This window comes from Macaca nemestrina, chromosome 11, assembly GCF_043159975.1.
Source record: "Macaca nemestrina isolate mMacNem1 chromosome 11, mMacNem.hap1, whole genome shotgun sequence".
NCBI classification, from domain to species: domain Eukaryota; kingdom Metazoa; phylum Chordata; class Mammalia; order Primates; family Cercopithecidae; genus Macaca; species Macaca nemestrina.
In genome coordinates this window covers 64,199,225-64,215,749 of record NC_092135.1, presented here as the reverse complement: position 1 = coordinate 64,215,749, position 16,525 = coordinate 64,199,225, and the positions used below count along the sequence as shown (strand labels likewise).

Sequence of the window (16,525 nt, the reverse complement as noted above, 5' to 3'; positions counted from 1 at the left end):
CTGCATGTTCTGCACATGTATCCCGGAACTTAAAGTAAACATGTGAAGAAAAGCTCATCATCATTGGCCATTAGAGAAATGCAATTCAAAACCACAATGAGATACCATCTCATGCCAGTTAGAATGGTGATCATTAAAAAGTCAGGAAAAAACAGATGCTGGAGAAGATGTGGAGAAATAGGAATGCTTTTAAACTGTTGGTGGGAGTGTAAATTAGTTCAACCATTGTGGAAGACAATGTGGCAGTTCCTCAAGGATCTAGAACTAGAAATACCATTTGACCCAGCAATCCCATTACTGGGTATATACCCAAAAGATTATATATCATTCTACTGTATAGACACATGCACACGTATGTTTATTGTGGCACTATTCACAATAGCGAAGACTTGGAACCAACCCAAATGTCCATCAAAGATAGACTAGATAAAGAAAATGTGGCACATATACACCATGGAATACTATGCAGCCATAGAAAAGAATAAGTTCATGTCCTTTGCAGGGACATGGATGAAGCTAGAAACCATCATTCTCAGCAAACTAAAACAGGAACAGAAAACCAAACACCGCATGTTCTCACTCATAAGTGAGAATTGGGTAATATAACAGATGGTCACAGGGAGAGGATCATCACACACTGGGGCCTGTCGGGGTTGGGGGGTAAGGGGAGGAATAGCATTAGGAGACATAACTAATGTAGGTAACGGGTTAATGGGTGCAGCAACCCACCATGGCACATGTAACATGTAACATGTAACAAACCTGCACGTTATGCCAAAAAAAAAAAAGAAAAGAAAAATCTCTGTACCTTCAGTTTAATTTTGCTCTAATCCTAAAACTATTTTGAAAAATCAAATCTATTTTAAAAAGCAAAGAAAACCAAAAAAAGTTAATTGAAACACCTATGAGATGAATAAAGTAATTAAATAAGACTATCTCCCTAGAGTTAACATTCAATGATATTATTAGTATTTGATGGTAAAGAAAGAAAAGATAGAATTTTAACAGTAAGAGGGACTATAGATATCACCTGTTCCTAAAATTTGAAAGTGAGCAAAGGATTTGATTTTATGAGTAATTTTCAGGCTGTAGGAAAAAATGCATGATTTTTATACTACTACACTTAATAATCAAGAATCATACATGACTTTAGTACAAGCATATTACATTGCTATATTCTTTGTACTGAAAATGTGTTTAATATTTGTTTTCCATGAAGATATAATTTCTCTTTATATTTTTGATAACATGAGATTATACAAAACTGTCAAATTTGCCCATGCCAGTCAAAGTGAAATAATTTACTAAAAAACTTCCTGTTGTTCAAATGACAATTTCCATTTTCCCTAGACGCTGCGTGCTGCTGGCAAAACATACATGATCTTCTTTGTCGTAGTGATTTTCCTGGGCTCCTTTTATCTAATAAACTTGATCTTGGCTGTGGTTGCCATGGCTTATGAAGAACAGAACCAGGCAAACATTGAAGAAGCTAAACAGAAAGAATTAGAATTTCAACAGATGTTAGACCGACTTAAAAAAGAGCAAGAAGAAGCTGAGGTACTGTTATTTGATTTAAAATTCTTCCCAGAGTTAGAAATGCAAAAGGTTACAACAGAGGCTCTGTGGTGTATGTTCAGCCTTCTCCAGCTAGATTTTCTTTAATGAACTTTTGTGTATAAACTGCATCCTCATTTCTGGTGTGGATAAAGGAACCAGTTTTGGACGGAGCTAGGATTGACACTTTCCCCATAATCATCTCACTGCATGGAAAGTGATCTAAGGCTGTTCCTCCTAAACCTTTTACCTACAATGACTTAGAGTGTGTGTGTGTGTGTGTGTGTGTGTGTGTGTGTTTATATATGCATATATATGTATATGTACACACACTCAAAATGGATTTCCCCAGAGCACCAATTGTATACAGTGGTTTCAGGAAACTTATTTTAATGTTAAAATTAACAGGTACTGTTCTATGGGGTATGAATACCACAGTGCATCATGTTTTGTTAATGTCACAAGGATTTTTAAGATAAAACAGGAGATATTAAGAAAATAATAATTTTGATGTGGCTACTTCAGGTTGTCACAGATCCTTGAAAGTTTCCTCCTTAATCCTCTCTGCAAAGAGATTCTTCAGTGTAAATGTTTGAGAAGGCTTGTACGAAGAGAAACATAATTTCAAATATACTGCAGGTGTCTTAACATTTGTCTGAAGGTTTGACCTAGTTAAATCTCTTCAAGGAATCTAATGTATTAGGGGAGGGCCATCATCTGTAATGCAGATAAATTCTGATGCACAAATATTCAGTGCAGTGTTTGAATAATGGTAAAAATCAGAAAACATTTAAATTTTGGAAAATTAGAAAATAACTAAGAAAATTATGAAAACTGTGTGTCTCAGAGTATTATTGTGCCATAGAACTGTGTGTTTTTTAAAAATTATGATGTCATGAGGAAAAATCTTTTAGAATAATGATGGATTAAATTCTGTAGTCAGATACAATCTCAGTTTTAAAATTATACAGACATATAAAAAGAATGGAAGAAATATTTGCACCAATTATTTCTGGGATGTAAGATGACTTTTTTTCTGTTTTTCATTTGTATCTTTATTTCCCATGTTTTTACAAGAATTTTTTTAGTGTTTATAAACAAAACATTTTTGTAAAAGGATAGTACTGGGTTATCCCAGGTACTACCTATAGGGAATCCCCAGAAGTTTCATTCAGGCCAATACTCATTGACCTTACCACTTTCTTACAATATTGTGCTGTAATAATTCATTTATTTTTCAGATAACTCAATCTTTATTAAACCATAGAGTGCCTGATTCTATTGATGATATGGAGTTAATTGCCTGATCATCAAATTGTCTGTCTTATTACATGGTTTATGTGAGTTTTACGTTCCAATATTACCTTGTAAAACATTAACATATAATATTTAATTTGTCTTTACTGTAAGCAAATTAATAACATGTGATAGTTTAATTCCAAAACACAATAGAGCTTTATTTCAACCTGAGACAAAAAATATATATATACTTTGTAAGCATTCTGATCACTGTGTAAAGAAAACGATCATTTCATGTTTAAAGGACATGATTATATGCATCATGTTGTTATGCTGATAGGTGAAATGTGTCCTGTCCTAGGGTTTCCTAGGATTTGGAAATGACTCATTTAAGTGTTAACGTCTTGGTCCAACCAGGCAATCGCAGCGGCAGCAGCTGAATATACAAGTATTAGGAGAAGCAGAATTATGGGCCTCTCAGAGAGTTCTTCTGAAACATCCAAACTGAGCTCTAAAAGTGCTAAAGAAAGAAGAAACAGAAGAAAGAAAAAGAATCAAAAGAAGCTCTCCAGTGGAGAAGAAAAGGGAGATGCTGAGAAACTGTCCAAATCAGACTCAGAGGAGAACATCAGAAGAAAAAGTTTCCACCTTGGTGTTGAAGGGCATAGGCGAGCACACGAAAAGAGGTTGTCTACCCCCAGTCAGGTACCACCCAAACTGCTCAATGTGTACCACCAGAGGCAGAATGATAGAGAAAAATGTCTTATTTTAGGGTAAGAGACCTCAGGAGAGGATAGTGAGTGACTTCATTGGTATGATTTTAGGTAAAAACCAAGTATCGCTGGGCGTTAATGGAAAGATGTACACAGGTTTTCATTTGGGTTTGACCATTTTTGAAAGATCTTATAGTTTCAGAATTGTCAAAATATTTTCTAATAAACTAATTTTCAGAAACAAAATATTCCTGAGAACCATTGTAGAAATAAAGAGACTATTCACACTATAGACTAGTTGCGCTTCTTTCTTTCTTTCTTTCTTTCTTTTTTTTTTTTTTTTGAGACGGAGTCTTGCTGTGTAACCCAGGCTGCAGTCGGCTCACTGCAAGCTCCGCCTCCCGGGTTTACGCCATTCTCCTACCTCAGCCTCCCAAGTAGCTGGGACTACAGGTGCCTGCCACCACGTCCGGCTAATTTTTTGTATTTTTAGTAGAGACGGAGGTTTCACCATGTTAGCCAGGATGGTCTCAATCTCCTGACCTCGTGATCTGCCCTCCTCGGCCTCCCAAAGTGCTGGGATTACAGGCGTGAGCCACCATGCCTGGCCTTGCTTCTTTCTTAACCATTATAGTTAATAGTATTACCTGAGTATCACTCACCCATTTGGAACTTTAGAGAAGCCTTTGATATCCTCCACCCCCAACCACATCAACTACTAATATGTAATGTCATAGTCCGTTAATTCTGCTTATGTGGAAGTTCTCTTTCCCTTTCTCTTTTCACTGGAACCTTCATCTCTCAGGTCTCCCTGCCTATAATTCTGCACAAATCCCTAAGAAGAACCATTGCTTCTATTTTCCTTAGGACTTCCCTGTTTTCCATCACACAACCCCACAAATCATTTTTGTAAACTAAAAATCTAGTTAAGAATCTGCAAGATTCTGCCTGATATACACAATAATAAAAGGTAGAGTCCCTGCCTTCACAATTTCACTTGAACCTAGGCGATGATACGGAACTTGGACACATATATCAATAAAAATAAATATGACAGGAGCAGTCCAAGCTGGTTTTGAGGCAAAGACCTTGCCATACTTTTTCCATTGTTCACAATATTTGCCGCTTTGTTCTTTACATAGTAAGCACTAATGTCTATTGAACTAGATCCTTCCAAAGGCTTTGCATCCTGGACATGAGTCATATAAGCATGAATTTTTCCTCCTCTTTCGTATTGGGCAACTACTTTAAAAATATTTAATGACTATAAATTAACTGGTGTTAAATGGTCTTTTTAAATACACTCTAACTGAGCTCTTAGTACGTAAGGTGGATTTTCAATGCAAAGAAGCAGACAGCATGATTTCCAGTTTTTTGTGAAGCTTGGGGATTGATATATAAAAAAGTGAATGACCGGTAACAATACTAAGTTCTTTTTTTAAATGATATATTCTGTGCAGCAAAATGAATGGCATTAAAAGAAAGGAGCAGTAACTCTAGACCAGAATATTAGAGAGCTGTACAGCAACAAATAATTTACCTGGTCCTGAAAGGATGAGTTCTGCAAATGATTTCATCCCTTCAGTGGAATAAGTTTTTTTTTCTCACTGAATTGCTTTGTTTTTAAGTGTGTTTCTTTTAAGTCAGTACAGAGCCACCTGCCCTCAGGCCAGTGGGTTCAGTGGTATTTATATGAAGTAAACTTCTATTAGTAGGTGCTTCAGCAAATACATGTTATTTTGTAATTTTTCTGCAGTCACCACTCAGCATTCGTGGCTCCTTGTTTTCTGCAAGGCGAAGCAGCAGAACAAGTCTTTTTAGTTTCAAAGGCCGAGGAAGAGATATAGGATCTGAGACTGAATTTGCCGATGATGAGCACAGCATTTTTGGAGACAATGAGAGCAGAAGGGGCTCACTGTTTGTGCCCCACAGACCCCAGGAGCGACGCAGCAGTAACATCAGCCAAGCCAGTAGGTCCCCACCAATACTGCCGGTGAACGGGAAAATGCACAGTGCTGTGGACTGCAACGGTGTGGTCTCCCTGGTTGATGGACGCTCAGCCCTCATGCTCCCCAATGGACAGCTTCTGCCAGAGGTGATAATAGATAAGGCAACTTCTGATGACAGCGTAAGGACGTTTTACATAGCTCAGGCATGGCTGGGCCCTTGTTCCTGCATCAGTCGGTCTCTCTGCTAGAGGGCCTTCTCTCTGGTCTTGTGAATGGCTCTGCATTTTGCAATACTTTTTCTATAGAAACACACCTTTGATTCATTACCTTAATCCTCATTCTATGTGTTGTAGGCATCTAACTCAAAGATAAAATCCCATTTTTGTAAAAAGGTACTTGTCTATTAATTTTATAATTGAAGATTATAAATAATCTATTTAGAGAACAATTTATGAAAGATAAATATATAGATAGATATCAGCACAGAAAATGCAATGATAATGCTGATATTAGTTAATAATAGATCCCATTTCTATGAAGAAATTTGGATTACTTGCCAGCTACTGCTATCTTTTTCAGGTCACAGCTTAATATGTACCTATTCCAAGGAATTTCAAGAAATCTTATTTGAGTTGTTAGTAACAGCAAACACGTATTTAGTATTTATGACAACCCCATGAGATGACATATTATTATCTCTGCTTTACAAATGGGAAAATTGAGGCATGGGGAAATAAAGCAACTTACCCCAATGTACTTAGGTAATAAACGGTAGCTCTGAAGTTGAAACAGAGGCTATCTGTTTCAGAGCTTGTACTCTTAGCCACCCACTCTGCTATCTCTCCAATGTGCAGTAGAACGCTTACCTTGAAAAAATGTAGAATGACTATGTCTTAGGTCCTCTACATAAATGAAACATAACTGTTTTCCTTTTTAAAAAATATTTCATCAGGAGTTTGTGAATCAAAACAAAATATCTGAAATGCAAGCATTGATACAAACAAACATAAAAGCAAAACAACAATTTTACAGCAGTTCCAAAGGTCTAGGAGTCACTGAGTGGTTAGAGAAAGGTGTCTGATTAGGCTTGAAAGTGAGATCTTTCTCATTCCTGGAGTTTCCAGGATATCTCTTTAGCCCACTCACTATGCTATGCTGCATTACTAATGTCAGCAAGGGCTTTGACTAGCCCAATAAGCTTCAAACATATGCTACATGCTTATATATTTATATTTGCAGACAGTGTATATAAAGTTCCATCAAATCCATGGCCACACATATATTTCAATTTGAATAAATGCATGTGCTTTTAGGTAACATGTGACCTCATTGTGTGCATGATACAGCTTAAGGCCTTCTCTCAAGGTATTTTTCCTTATTGAATGAGCATGTTAAATTTCTGTGGAATCTAACTTTGGTTGCATTTTGTTTTTCAATTATGTGTGTAGTATGTAAAATATTATATAATTTATATCAGATTTGGAGATTATTTCACATTTTTTAATGAAGTTTCTTCATTTAAGAGTTTTTTAACCATAAAAAATCAGTATCACAATAAATCCTAAAGTGAAAACTAGAAAACTAGGGAAATTAGTGGATACTTATAAGATACAATCATAATACAATAAACATAAAATTGTGGCACAATATATGGTTTATATGAAAACACTGCATAACAAATAATGTCATCTCTATACCTGAAACATATCTACATGGAAAAGAATTTGTTTAATCTGACAAATTCTTATTTCACAGACTATAGCACAGAAAACATGGTTTCAAGACTTTTCAAAAAGTTGACTTTTTACAGAGATCTCTCAAATGGGTGTGTCTGTTCACATATACATATATGTATAATACACCCATGCACATATTTATGCCTGTATGTGTTTTGATACACCACATACATGCATGACTATACCTATACAACTATACAACTTTACAAATCTAGAAATAGATATTTATATATTTAAGTATATGTATTTAAAATATATACCACATACCCCACACAAGCAGACAAACATGATAGATCTAGGGTTGTATAGTTTTTTGTGTATATATGTGTGTGTGAGTATGTGTGTGTATTTCTGGCCTGCACGGAATCAACATAGTGTTTTAAATTTGAATTAATTTTCAAGTTTTACAAATAAGACATTTTCTCACAAAAATAAATATACTTGGTATGCATGAATTCATATTTTTGCATGGCAACAATTTCTAGAGCTGAAAGAGTGGTCACCTGTTTCAGATGTAGCTTGCATTCTCCATTTCACTAATTGTTCTTTTCAAACTGAGTCATTGATCATCATGTACTCTGCTCAGTTCATGAGGTCTTCCTTGGCAGTAAGAGACAAGCATTACAGTAGTTTCATTAATGTTGTTTCCTCAATACAAAGTAATTCCAGAAATTTATCAGAGAACACTGAGATTCTACCCCTTTAGACAGCACTACAGCACTTTAACTGTTTTCATGTAGGACTCTCACATGATAAAACTATCTGAATAAATTGGACACCCAGAAAGGTAGAGAGGTGATGATAGTGATGTAACAAAAAAGCAGCTAGCTTTATTATTTATCTCCTAAATATTAATTCCTTTAATCCTCACAAGAATATGAAGCAAGTACTATGATTATCCCCATTTTACCAATAATAAAACTGAGACAGTTAAGTAACTCTCCTGTGATATACAGCCAGTAAGTAGCGGAGCCATAATTTGAACCCAGCAATCTAAGCTCTACTTTTAATTACTCACCACAGCTATATAAGCAAGATTTTATCTTATACCTACAATTTATTAGGATTCTGTTCTTAAGACGTTAATTGATCTTTTTTTAGGGCACAACCAATCAAATACACAAGAAAAGGCGTTGTAGTTCCTATCTCCTTTCAGAGGATATGCTGAATGATCCTAACCTCAGACAGAGAGCAATGAGTAGAGCAAGCATATTAACAAACACTGTGGAAGGTATGTAATAATCTTCTTTTTACCGGACAGATTCTTAAATAAAATTAACATAAATCTGGTCAACCTTAAATAGACATGTGAAATTCTTAGCAATAATTCAGAGGCCATAAAATAGTTTTAAATGATGGTAAAGATAACCAATGGATATTGATGGAATTGGTTTTATGTGCTTAAAAATGGATAAAGTTATTTGCTCTTAAACACACACATTGATAACATGGCAAAAATGACTTTGCAAAAATGAAAAAGAAAACCACAAAGACAGATGTTGGGTGATCTGACCTTTCAAAGACAAGTGATTTGATGGTAATTGATGCAGAAAACAAGGTTAACCCAGAGCTATGTGATTTTTGTCCCTATCCAATCTTACAAATTACATATTCGCTCAAATTTGTCTCTTCTAATAAGCAAAGATAGTCAAAGGGTGACAACTTTACAAACTGTTCTGGCTTCTACCCTCTCCCCTGACAATGTGCCCCAGGTCCCACCTGGTCCCTGGTCTAACACTTCACCCCCACATTCCCATCATGGGAGCAGACAAAGTGTCTACCCATTCCCTGAATGAATGATGAGAAGTAAATGGGCTGGCTAATGGTGTGAAATGTCTATTTCATGAGTCCTCCATAAATTATTTCTAGTTGCTTGGTTCTAGGATTGTTTTCACCCATGAACTATTACAGCAAGAGTTTTTTCTGGATAGAATAGTCTCGTCTTATTGTTGTCATGGGACTAAAAACACAGGTGAAAAATATGCATATTGGTGGAAAATATACATTTCTCTGTTAAGGAAACATTAGTTATCCTGTTTACCATCACATGTTAGGTGCATTTTTCTCTGAAAGATGCCCACATATGTGCTTGCAGTCATTAATTTCACTTCCTTACCCTCACTTATGCTTCATCTAGGCAACAAACATGTCATAATAGACTTACGTAAGAGGCTATACTTTCATTGAAAACAATACTGTTAAATTTTCAAAATCTAAACTACAAACCCTGTTTCAATATTAGAGTGCCTCACTGATTTGTATCTGGTTAGGAGTGAAATATACAAATGGCTGACTCCATGTTCTCTGTTTTTTTCTCCCAGAACTTGAAGAGTCCAGACAAAAATGTCCACCTTGGTGGTACAGATTTGCACACAAATTCTTGATCTGGAATTGCTCTCCATATTGGATAAAATTCAAAAAGTGTATCTATTTTATTGTAATGGATCCTTTTGTAGATCTTGCAATTACCATTTGCATAGTTTTAAACACATTATTTATGGCTATGGAACATCACCCAATGACTGAGGAATTCAAAAATGTACTTGCTATAGGAAATTTGGTAAGTCTCTTATTGTGTGTTGCATACTCATAGTTTCTCTCTTTAGTTGTCATCACTGTCATTTCATATTTTTTTATGTCAGATGAAATTGCAGCCTCATAATTATGCATATCAAGAAGTTACCATATGAATGGATGCGTAGAGCCAAATTTCTGGTTATGTCTTTCAAAATAATTGCGCAGTAGTGTTGAGGTCTATAAATAACAATACTATTTCTATAAAAGGTTACCATCTTGGGAGTTGATAATGATTTTTTCTTCCAGCATATTTCTTGGGAGCAACACTTAACATTTTTGGTTCTTTCTTATACCTTCCTAATTACATTGCTGCTTTTTTGTAAGTACACATCTCACATATTTTCAGAAAACCTGTGGATGTATTGCTTTGACATAATAGTGGTGAAGTGTTTGGGTCCTCAGAGTCCCAAAGACCTGTGTTTGAATGCTGATTCTGCATTATATGAGTGATATGGCCTTGGACAAATATTTTAACTCCATATTATTTAATTTCATCATTTATAAAATAAAACTTCATTATAAAATGATAATTTTTATTTATAATATAATTATAACTATATTTCATTTATCATATTGTTAGGTGGATTAGTTTCTACTTATTAGCCTCGCATATAGTAAATACACAATAAATTAAAGCTATCATCACCATCAACATCATTATCATCAAAACTTCAAAAGCTTAATGAAACAAGCTTTAAAAACAACTATTTTGAGAAACCAAAATGGTTGAACTGGACATAGAAGTCTCAAGGATAGGTGAGAAAGTGATCAACAGGCTTTTAGAAGATATAAGATCCAATTAGGAAAACTGATGCCAGAGTGATCTCTAAAATGTACAGTGTTGGTCACACTAACTCATAGTAAACAAAGGGCCAGTTTTTGACTATGGATGTGAGGCACGCACCAGTTCATTTTTAGGGCTAGAGAATCCCAGCTTATGACTCTTCGTAAACCATGAATAACTCTGGGTATCTTTGTCAATGTCTACATAAGATAATTTTGCTTTTGCTGTGGTCCCAAACAAATTGATATTTGAAGACCAGAAGTTCTTTTCTGGGTCTGCTTTCTCTTCCAAATTGTCTACAAATATTCCCAGTTACAATGTTTTTCCCCATGTGCTCACTGAGTTGGCATTCTTCTTCCCTTCTATTTATCTTTGGAAAAAGGCAGGAATATCTAGTTTCTAATTGTTGGTGGAGATCTGGATCATGCAAATAAGTACCTTCTCACTGAGATGACTACATCCCTGTGAACTCAGAAAGGATTTACCTGGTCACAGCTATTACCACAACCTCAAGTCCAGCTGCTCCCTGCCAATCGTCTTGATCCTGCATTATTTGAAAATTGACTCCTACAATTATAGACCTAAACATTTCCCTTAGAATCTTCTTTGAGCAGATTCCTTGAGTCAAAGTGTACCCAAAGGATTCATTTCGGTGTTGCCTTTTTAAGTGAGTCCTTTGATACCAGTATCATGAATTAATGATATTTTGCAATGCACTTTTGTGTCAAAGCTTTAGAAGTCTTACTTTAGCTGCCATATTGTCAATTAAATACTTTTTTCTCATCTGCTGATAAATCTTTAAAGAGTGAGTCAACATGTTCTTTATTATTCTAACAGTAGTCAGATCAGAATTTTTTTTTTTTCTGGCTCAAAATTTCAGTATCAATTTATGTTTTCTTTTTATCTTCTTCCAGAACAACTTTTTGACCCACATAAATTCTTTGAAAACAGTGACTGTGTCAATTACCAAATGTTTTACTTTGCTGAAATTTTAATATGCTATTCTAAAACGCTCCGTAAAAATGATGAGCACTGACAGGACAGTTAGAGCTTCAACCTTTTGATACTTATATGGGTGCCAGGGAAGAGTGATACCTAGTTTATAGGACTAAGTTGATAAGAATATCCATTTATAAAGTATTTAGCAAACTGTCTGGAACACAGTAAATGCTAAGCAAACAGTGATTATTATCATTGTGTTGATTTACTATTTTCTAATATTAACAGAAAAACATTATATTTCTCACTTAGGTCTTTACTGGAATCTTTGCAGCTGAAATGGTATTAAAACTGATTGCCATGGATCCATATGAGTATTTCCAAGTAGGCTGGAATATTTTTGACAGCCTCATTGTGACTTTAAGTTTAGTGGAGCTCTTTCTAGCAGATGTGGAAGGACTGTCAGTTCTGCGATCATTCAGACTGGTAAACATAAACTAAGGTTGCCATTATATTCTATAATAAAGGGATATTTATTTGGTTTTGCATTATTATTTAAAACTTTTTGGAATTTGAATCAAAAGGCAAGCTTATATCTTGATATCAAGTAAAATAAAATCCATTCATTGACAAATGCACTTAAAGAACTGAAACCACTTGAATATTTTTACAATTTTTGAGGACATGCTCAATTCTAATTTGAAGTACACACTAATATAATATAAATATTTTCTATTATATTCATATAGTACAATAATTTATTTCACAGTAAGAAGCTTATGGCTTACAGAATTTCAATGATTATATGTTCATAACTTTATGAATTTGGTAAAGATCAAATTGTTATCCCTCAAACAATTGTTGTCTGATCTTAACAATATAAAAACAAATAGAGACTTTTTAAAGCACATTTCTCTAATATGCTAGATTTTATCTAAATGTCAGCATGAAAAAATGTATAAAAGTATTAGAAAATAGAATTAAGGATAAATTATCAATTCTAAAAGAAATAATATCACAAATTATAAGAGATTTCCATAGCAATCCTGAACTAAAAGTACGTACTTTCTTCATAATATCTGTTGTCATTTTTTGGGGCAAGTAGAGCAAACTAACAGAAATATTGAAAATAGATGAAAATGAAAAATAAGAATAGTTTATTTTAGCCAGATAATAATGACAATATTATAGGACTTAAAGTCAGCTTTAAACTTTGAACAAAAATCAAGATTGGAAACATTGAAAAAATTTTCATAATGATTAATATTAAACTTTATATTTGCTTTTAGCTCCGAGTCTTCAAGTTGGCAAAATCCTGGCCAACATTGAACATGCTGATTAAGATCATTGGTAACTCGGTAGGGGCTCTAGGTAACCTTACCTTAGTGTTGGCCATCATCGTCTTCATTTTTGCTGTGGTCGGCATGCAGCTCTTTGGTAAGAGCTACAAAGAATGTGTCTGCAAGATCAATGATGACTGTACACTCCCACGGTGGCACATGAACGACTTCTTCCACTCCTTCCTGATTGTGTTCCGCGTGCTGTGTGGAGAGTGGATAGAGACCATGTGGGACTGTATGGAGGTTGCTGGTCAAGCTATGTGCCTTATTGTTTACATGATGGTCATGGTCATTGGAAACCTGGTGGTATGTAACCAGATGTTCTTACATTTTAATTTCTCTGTGGAAATTATTTTGTGATGATGTGATCTATTATTTTTATAATTTTATAATTATATCTAAAGTCATTAATTACAACAGAATAGTGATAATTTTAATTCAAGAAAGAACAGGAAAGAGAACAAAATGTTGTTTTAGTTTCCCTAGCCAAATAATCCATATTTATATTTTTCAAAATCACTGCCTATTCATTTTAATGCAAAGCTTTCTATCTTTCTCTCTAATCTTGATAGTAATGGCATATGCTCTCTTGAAGCTATACTAATAAATAATATATAATTAAGTTAATAATAACAAAAATGAAGTTAATAATGGACCAAGGCAAATGAAAGGACTGGTCCCGCACCTTATAGCCATGTATAAGACTAGCCTCTATAGCAAGGATCAGCACCTATGCCCCACAGACCACAGCAAGTCCAGTGCCTGTTATTGTGCGGCCCTGGGAGCTAAGAATGATTTTTAAATTTTTAAGTGGTTAAAATAATCAAAAGAAGAATAAATGACACATGCACATTATATGAAATTCAAATTTTAGTGTTCATAAATTTTATTCAAACATGGGAGTGTTAATTCATTTACGTATCTTCCATGGCTGCTTTTACATTACAATGGCAGAGATGAATAGCTGCCATGGAAATCCTATGCCCAATAGCATCTAAAATATTTATCATTTGGCCCTTTACAGAAAAAGTTTTCCAACCACTGGCCTATAGCATCGCGTAGACATAGCAATTTGCCTATTTTTTGAATTAGGTTTTCTTGACTTGTACTTCTTTTTATTTTTTTCTTCCTTATACTGATTGGTGAACACTTTCAAGCTTACAAGCAGGAGAAAATTGGGATAAGATGCTCTTCTATGAGCCACTCATCTCAATTCTCAAATCTGCCGTGTTGACTAGTCTCAGTTGGTCAGCTTGACATCAAATCTCTCATCAGGTATCCAGAAGGTGGGGTATGGTAACAGCCATATGGTAAGTGCCTTCCCTTCCCACTGAGTTGAAAAAAGTTACTAAAATATTGTTGTCCTTGTAACCGCCATAAAAAAAAGGACTCAGAAGTCAGGACAGAAACCTACATTCATCCAATCACACACTAAATGATACTGTGCCAGACATACACAAAGGCATTTATGCAGCACATATTCTGGATTTTTACTGCACAAAAAATATATATCATGGATTACCATTCTGTAATTGTTGATCACCCTCAAGTTGCAGTAATAAATGAGCTTTCTAGTTTTATACAGCCTTACAAATCCCTTCCAATATGGAATGAAATACACATTCTCTTTGTTTCTTCTTCTCAGTTTTGCATTTATAAGCTCCTATAGCAGGATTTGCTTGTGTATTTTCTTTTTCTTTTTTTTTTTTTTCTTTGAGATGGAGTCTCACTTTGTTGCCCAGGCTGGAGTGCAATGATGCAATCTCGGCTCGCCCCAACCTCCGCCTCCCGGGTTCAATAGGTTCACCTGCCTCAGCCTCCTGAGTAGCTGAGATTACAGGTGCATGCTACCGTGCCAGCTAATTTTTGTATTTTTAGTAGAGGTGGGTTTTCATCATGTTGGCCAGGCTGGTCTCGAGCTCCTGACCTCAGGTGATCCAGCCTCCTTGGCTTCCCAATGTGCTGGAATTAGAAGCATGAGTCACCACGCCCAGCCGTGTACTTCTTCTTAAAAAATTTTGACATTAAAAAAAAAAATTTTTTTTTGACATAAAATCATGAAATTGGGACAGGTATAACTTGTGAAAACATGCCACATCAAAGCCAATGATCACAAATAATTTAAATGTTTATTATTTATTCAGGCAAATTCAAAGGGAAAGGCATTCCCTTGGCTCTCACTTTATCCACTCAATATTTTTCAGTATCTTCTCTGTGAAAAGAAAGGTATTTAGGTATAGTTTAGATAGGAAGGCATTGTTTAGGTATTATTTAGGGTGGAAAACCAAAACCAATTACCCATGATCTAATCGTTGTTTTTAAGATGCTTATTAGGACACAGAAAAGTGGTACACAAAAGATATCAGACAAGGAAGGAGTGATGAGTTCTACCAATGAGGTTAAAATAAAATGCTTTTGACACTTAAAAGAAAGAGTTTTAGATTGAGACTTAAGGGAGGTTTTTGAAGTGGGCGTTTGAAGAATGGATAATATCATATTTGATCCTGGACACTGGTGTGAGAGTTATGTTTTCCTTTGAATGACAATATAGATTTATAGTAAAAAACAGAGGAGATATATCGATGAGTGTTTCATTCATGTAGAATTAGTGTTAACTAACTCATATTGATATTCTTTAATTATTAATTATTGGCAATGAAAGTATACAGAAAAAAATTCATAAAGTTGATAACCAATTCTTGACTAATGAAGGAACTACCAATATCATAGAATTAAAATTTAAAGAAAAAAATATATTCCTGATATAGTCTTCCACATTAGAGTTATATGCTAAACTGGTTTCTCTTTTTTTATATTTCTCTAATTTATTGTTTCAGTCGTTTTATTGCCAATTAATTGAAATGGTTAAGGATCACAGGTTTAGGAAAACATTTGGAAAAACAGATTTTAGTCAGCTTGGGTCTATATCAGGAAACTTGTGAAGATCTTTAATCACAATGAGACTTTGAATCAAGTATACATTTTATTAATATTTCTTCTCTTGTTTAACGTGATAATACAAAGATGATACAAATAGACTTTATTTTGATTTGTGATACCCACTAGGTTATAGAAATATTAGAGACTTAAGATTTTTGAAGGAAAGAAAGTTGTCACAGCAGCTGTTCTCAATGAAGTGAGAACCTCATGAGCCACCGCACCCTGTTAAGATGGTTTAACACTTGAATGGATTAAGGAGAATAAAGCAGTAAAATGGACCCTCAGATCCTCACCAATATTCCTATTAAAACAAATATACACAAATGTGTATTTCATAGTGAAATATACTTTTTCATTGACAAGTATTAAACTATTAAACCATTTCAGGGACTTTTTGCAATTATCAAAATTGTTCAGTATGATTCCCAGACCTCCCACCTCCAGAATTTTCTCTTAAATCAGACTTATTGAGATACGATTTTAACCTGCTCTCTTTACTTACATCTAAGAGAAATTTTTTTTTTTTTTTTTTTTTTTTTTTTCCCTCGAGACGGAGTCTCACTGTCACCCAGGCTGGAGTGCAGTGGTGCGATCTCCGCTCACTACAAGCTCCGCCTCCCGGGTTCCCGCCATTCTCCTGCCTCAGCCTCCTGAGTAGCTGGGACTACAGGTGCCGTTACCACGCCCGGCTCATTTTGTGTATTTTTAGTAGAGACGGGGTTTCACGGTGTTAGCCAGGATAGTGTCGATCTCC

General features: G+C 34.9%; 1 protein-coding gene and 1 long non-coding RNA gene across 10 annotated transcripts in view; one reads left to right on the top strand and one right to left on the bottom strand.

Annotated features, from left to right (window-relative positions):
• Positions 1–16,525, top strand: part of LOC105483303 (sodium voltage-gated channel alpha subunit 9) — a 180,808-nt gene that overhangs the window by 91,240 nt on the left and 73,043 nt on the right. For 3 of the 4 annotated variants that reach the window (XM_011744101.2, XM_071072886.1, XM_024793261.2), the window contains 7 exons: positions 1,351–1,557; positions 3,211–3,498; positions 5,263–5,634; positions 8,293–8,422; positions 9,513–9,751; positions 11,804–11,977; positions 12,781–13,137. In XM_011744101.2, the coding sequence (XP_011742403.2) occupies positions 1,351–1,557; positions 3,211–3,498; positions 5,263–5,634; positions 8,293–8,422; positions 9,513–9,751; positions 11,804–11,977; positions 12,781–13,137 (1,767 nt within the window). The remainder of the gene's footprint in view (positions 1–1,350; positions 1,558–3,210; positions 3,499–5,262; positions 5,635–8,292; positions 8,423–9,512; positions 9,752–11,803; positions 11,978–12,780; positions 13,138–16,525) is intronic. The other variant, XM_071072885.1, reaches the window with a different exon arrangement.
• The window catches only part of LOC105483302 (uncharacterized), a 143,000-nt gene continuing 132,101 nt past the window's right edge, over positions 5,627–16,525 (bottom strand). For 3 of the 6 annotated variants that reach the window (XR_011609845.1, XR_988161.3, XR_011609843.1), the window contains 2 exons: positions 12,873–13,032; positions 7,049–7,787 (listed from right to left, as the gene is read on the bottom strand). This is a non-coding gene — a long non-coding RNA (uncharacterized lncRNA). Of the gene's footprint in view, positions 6,322–7,048; positions 7,792–12,872; positions 13,033–16,525 lie in introns of those variants that run through there. The other 3 variants (XR_011609847.1, XR_011609844.1, XR_011609846.1) reach the window with 3 other exon arrangements.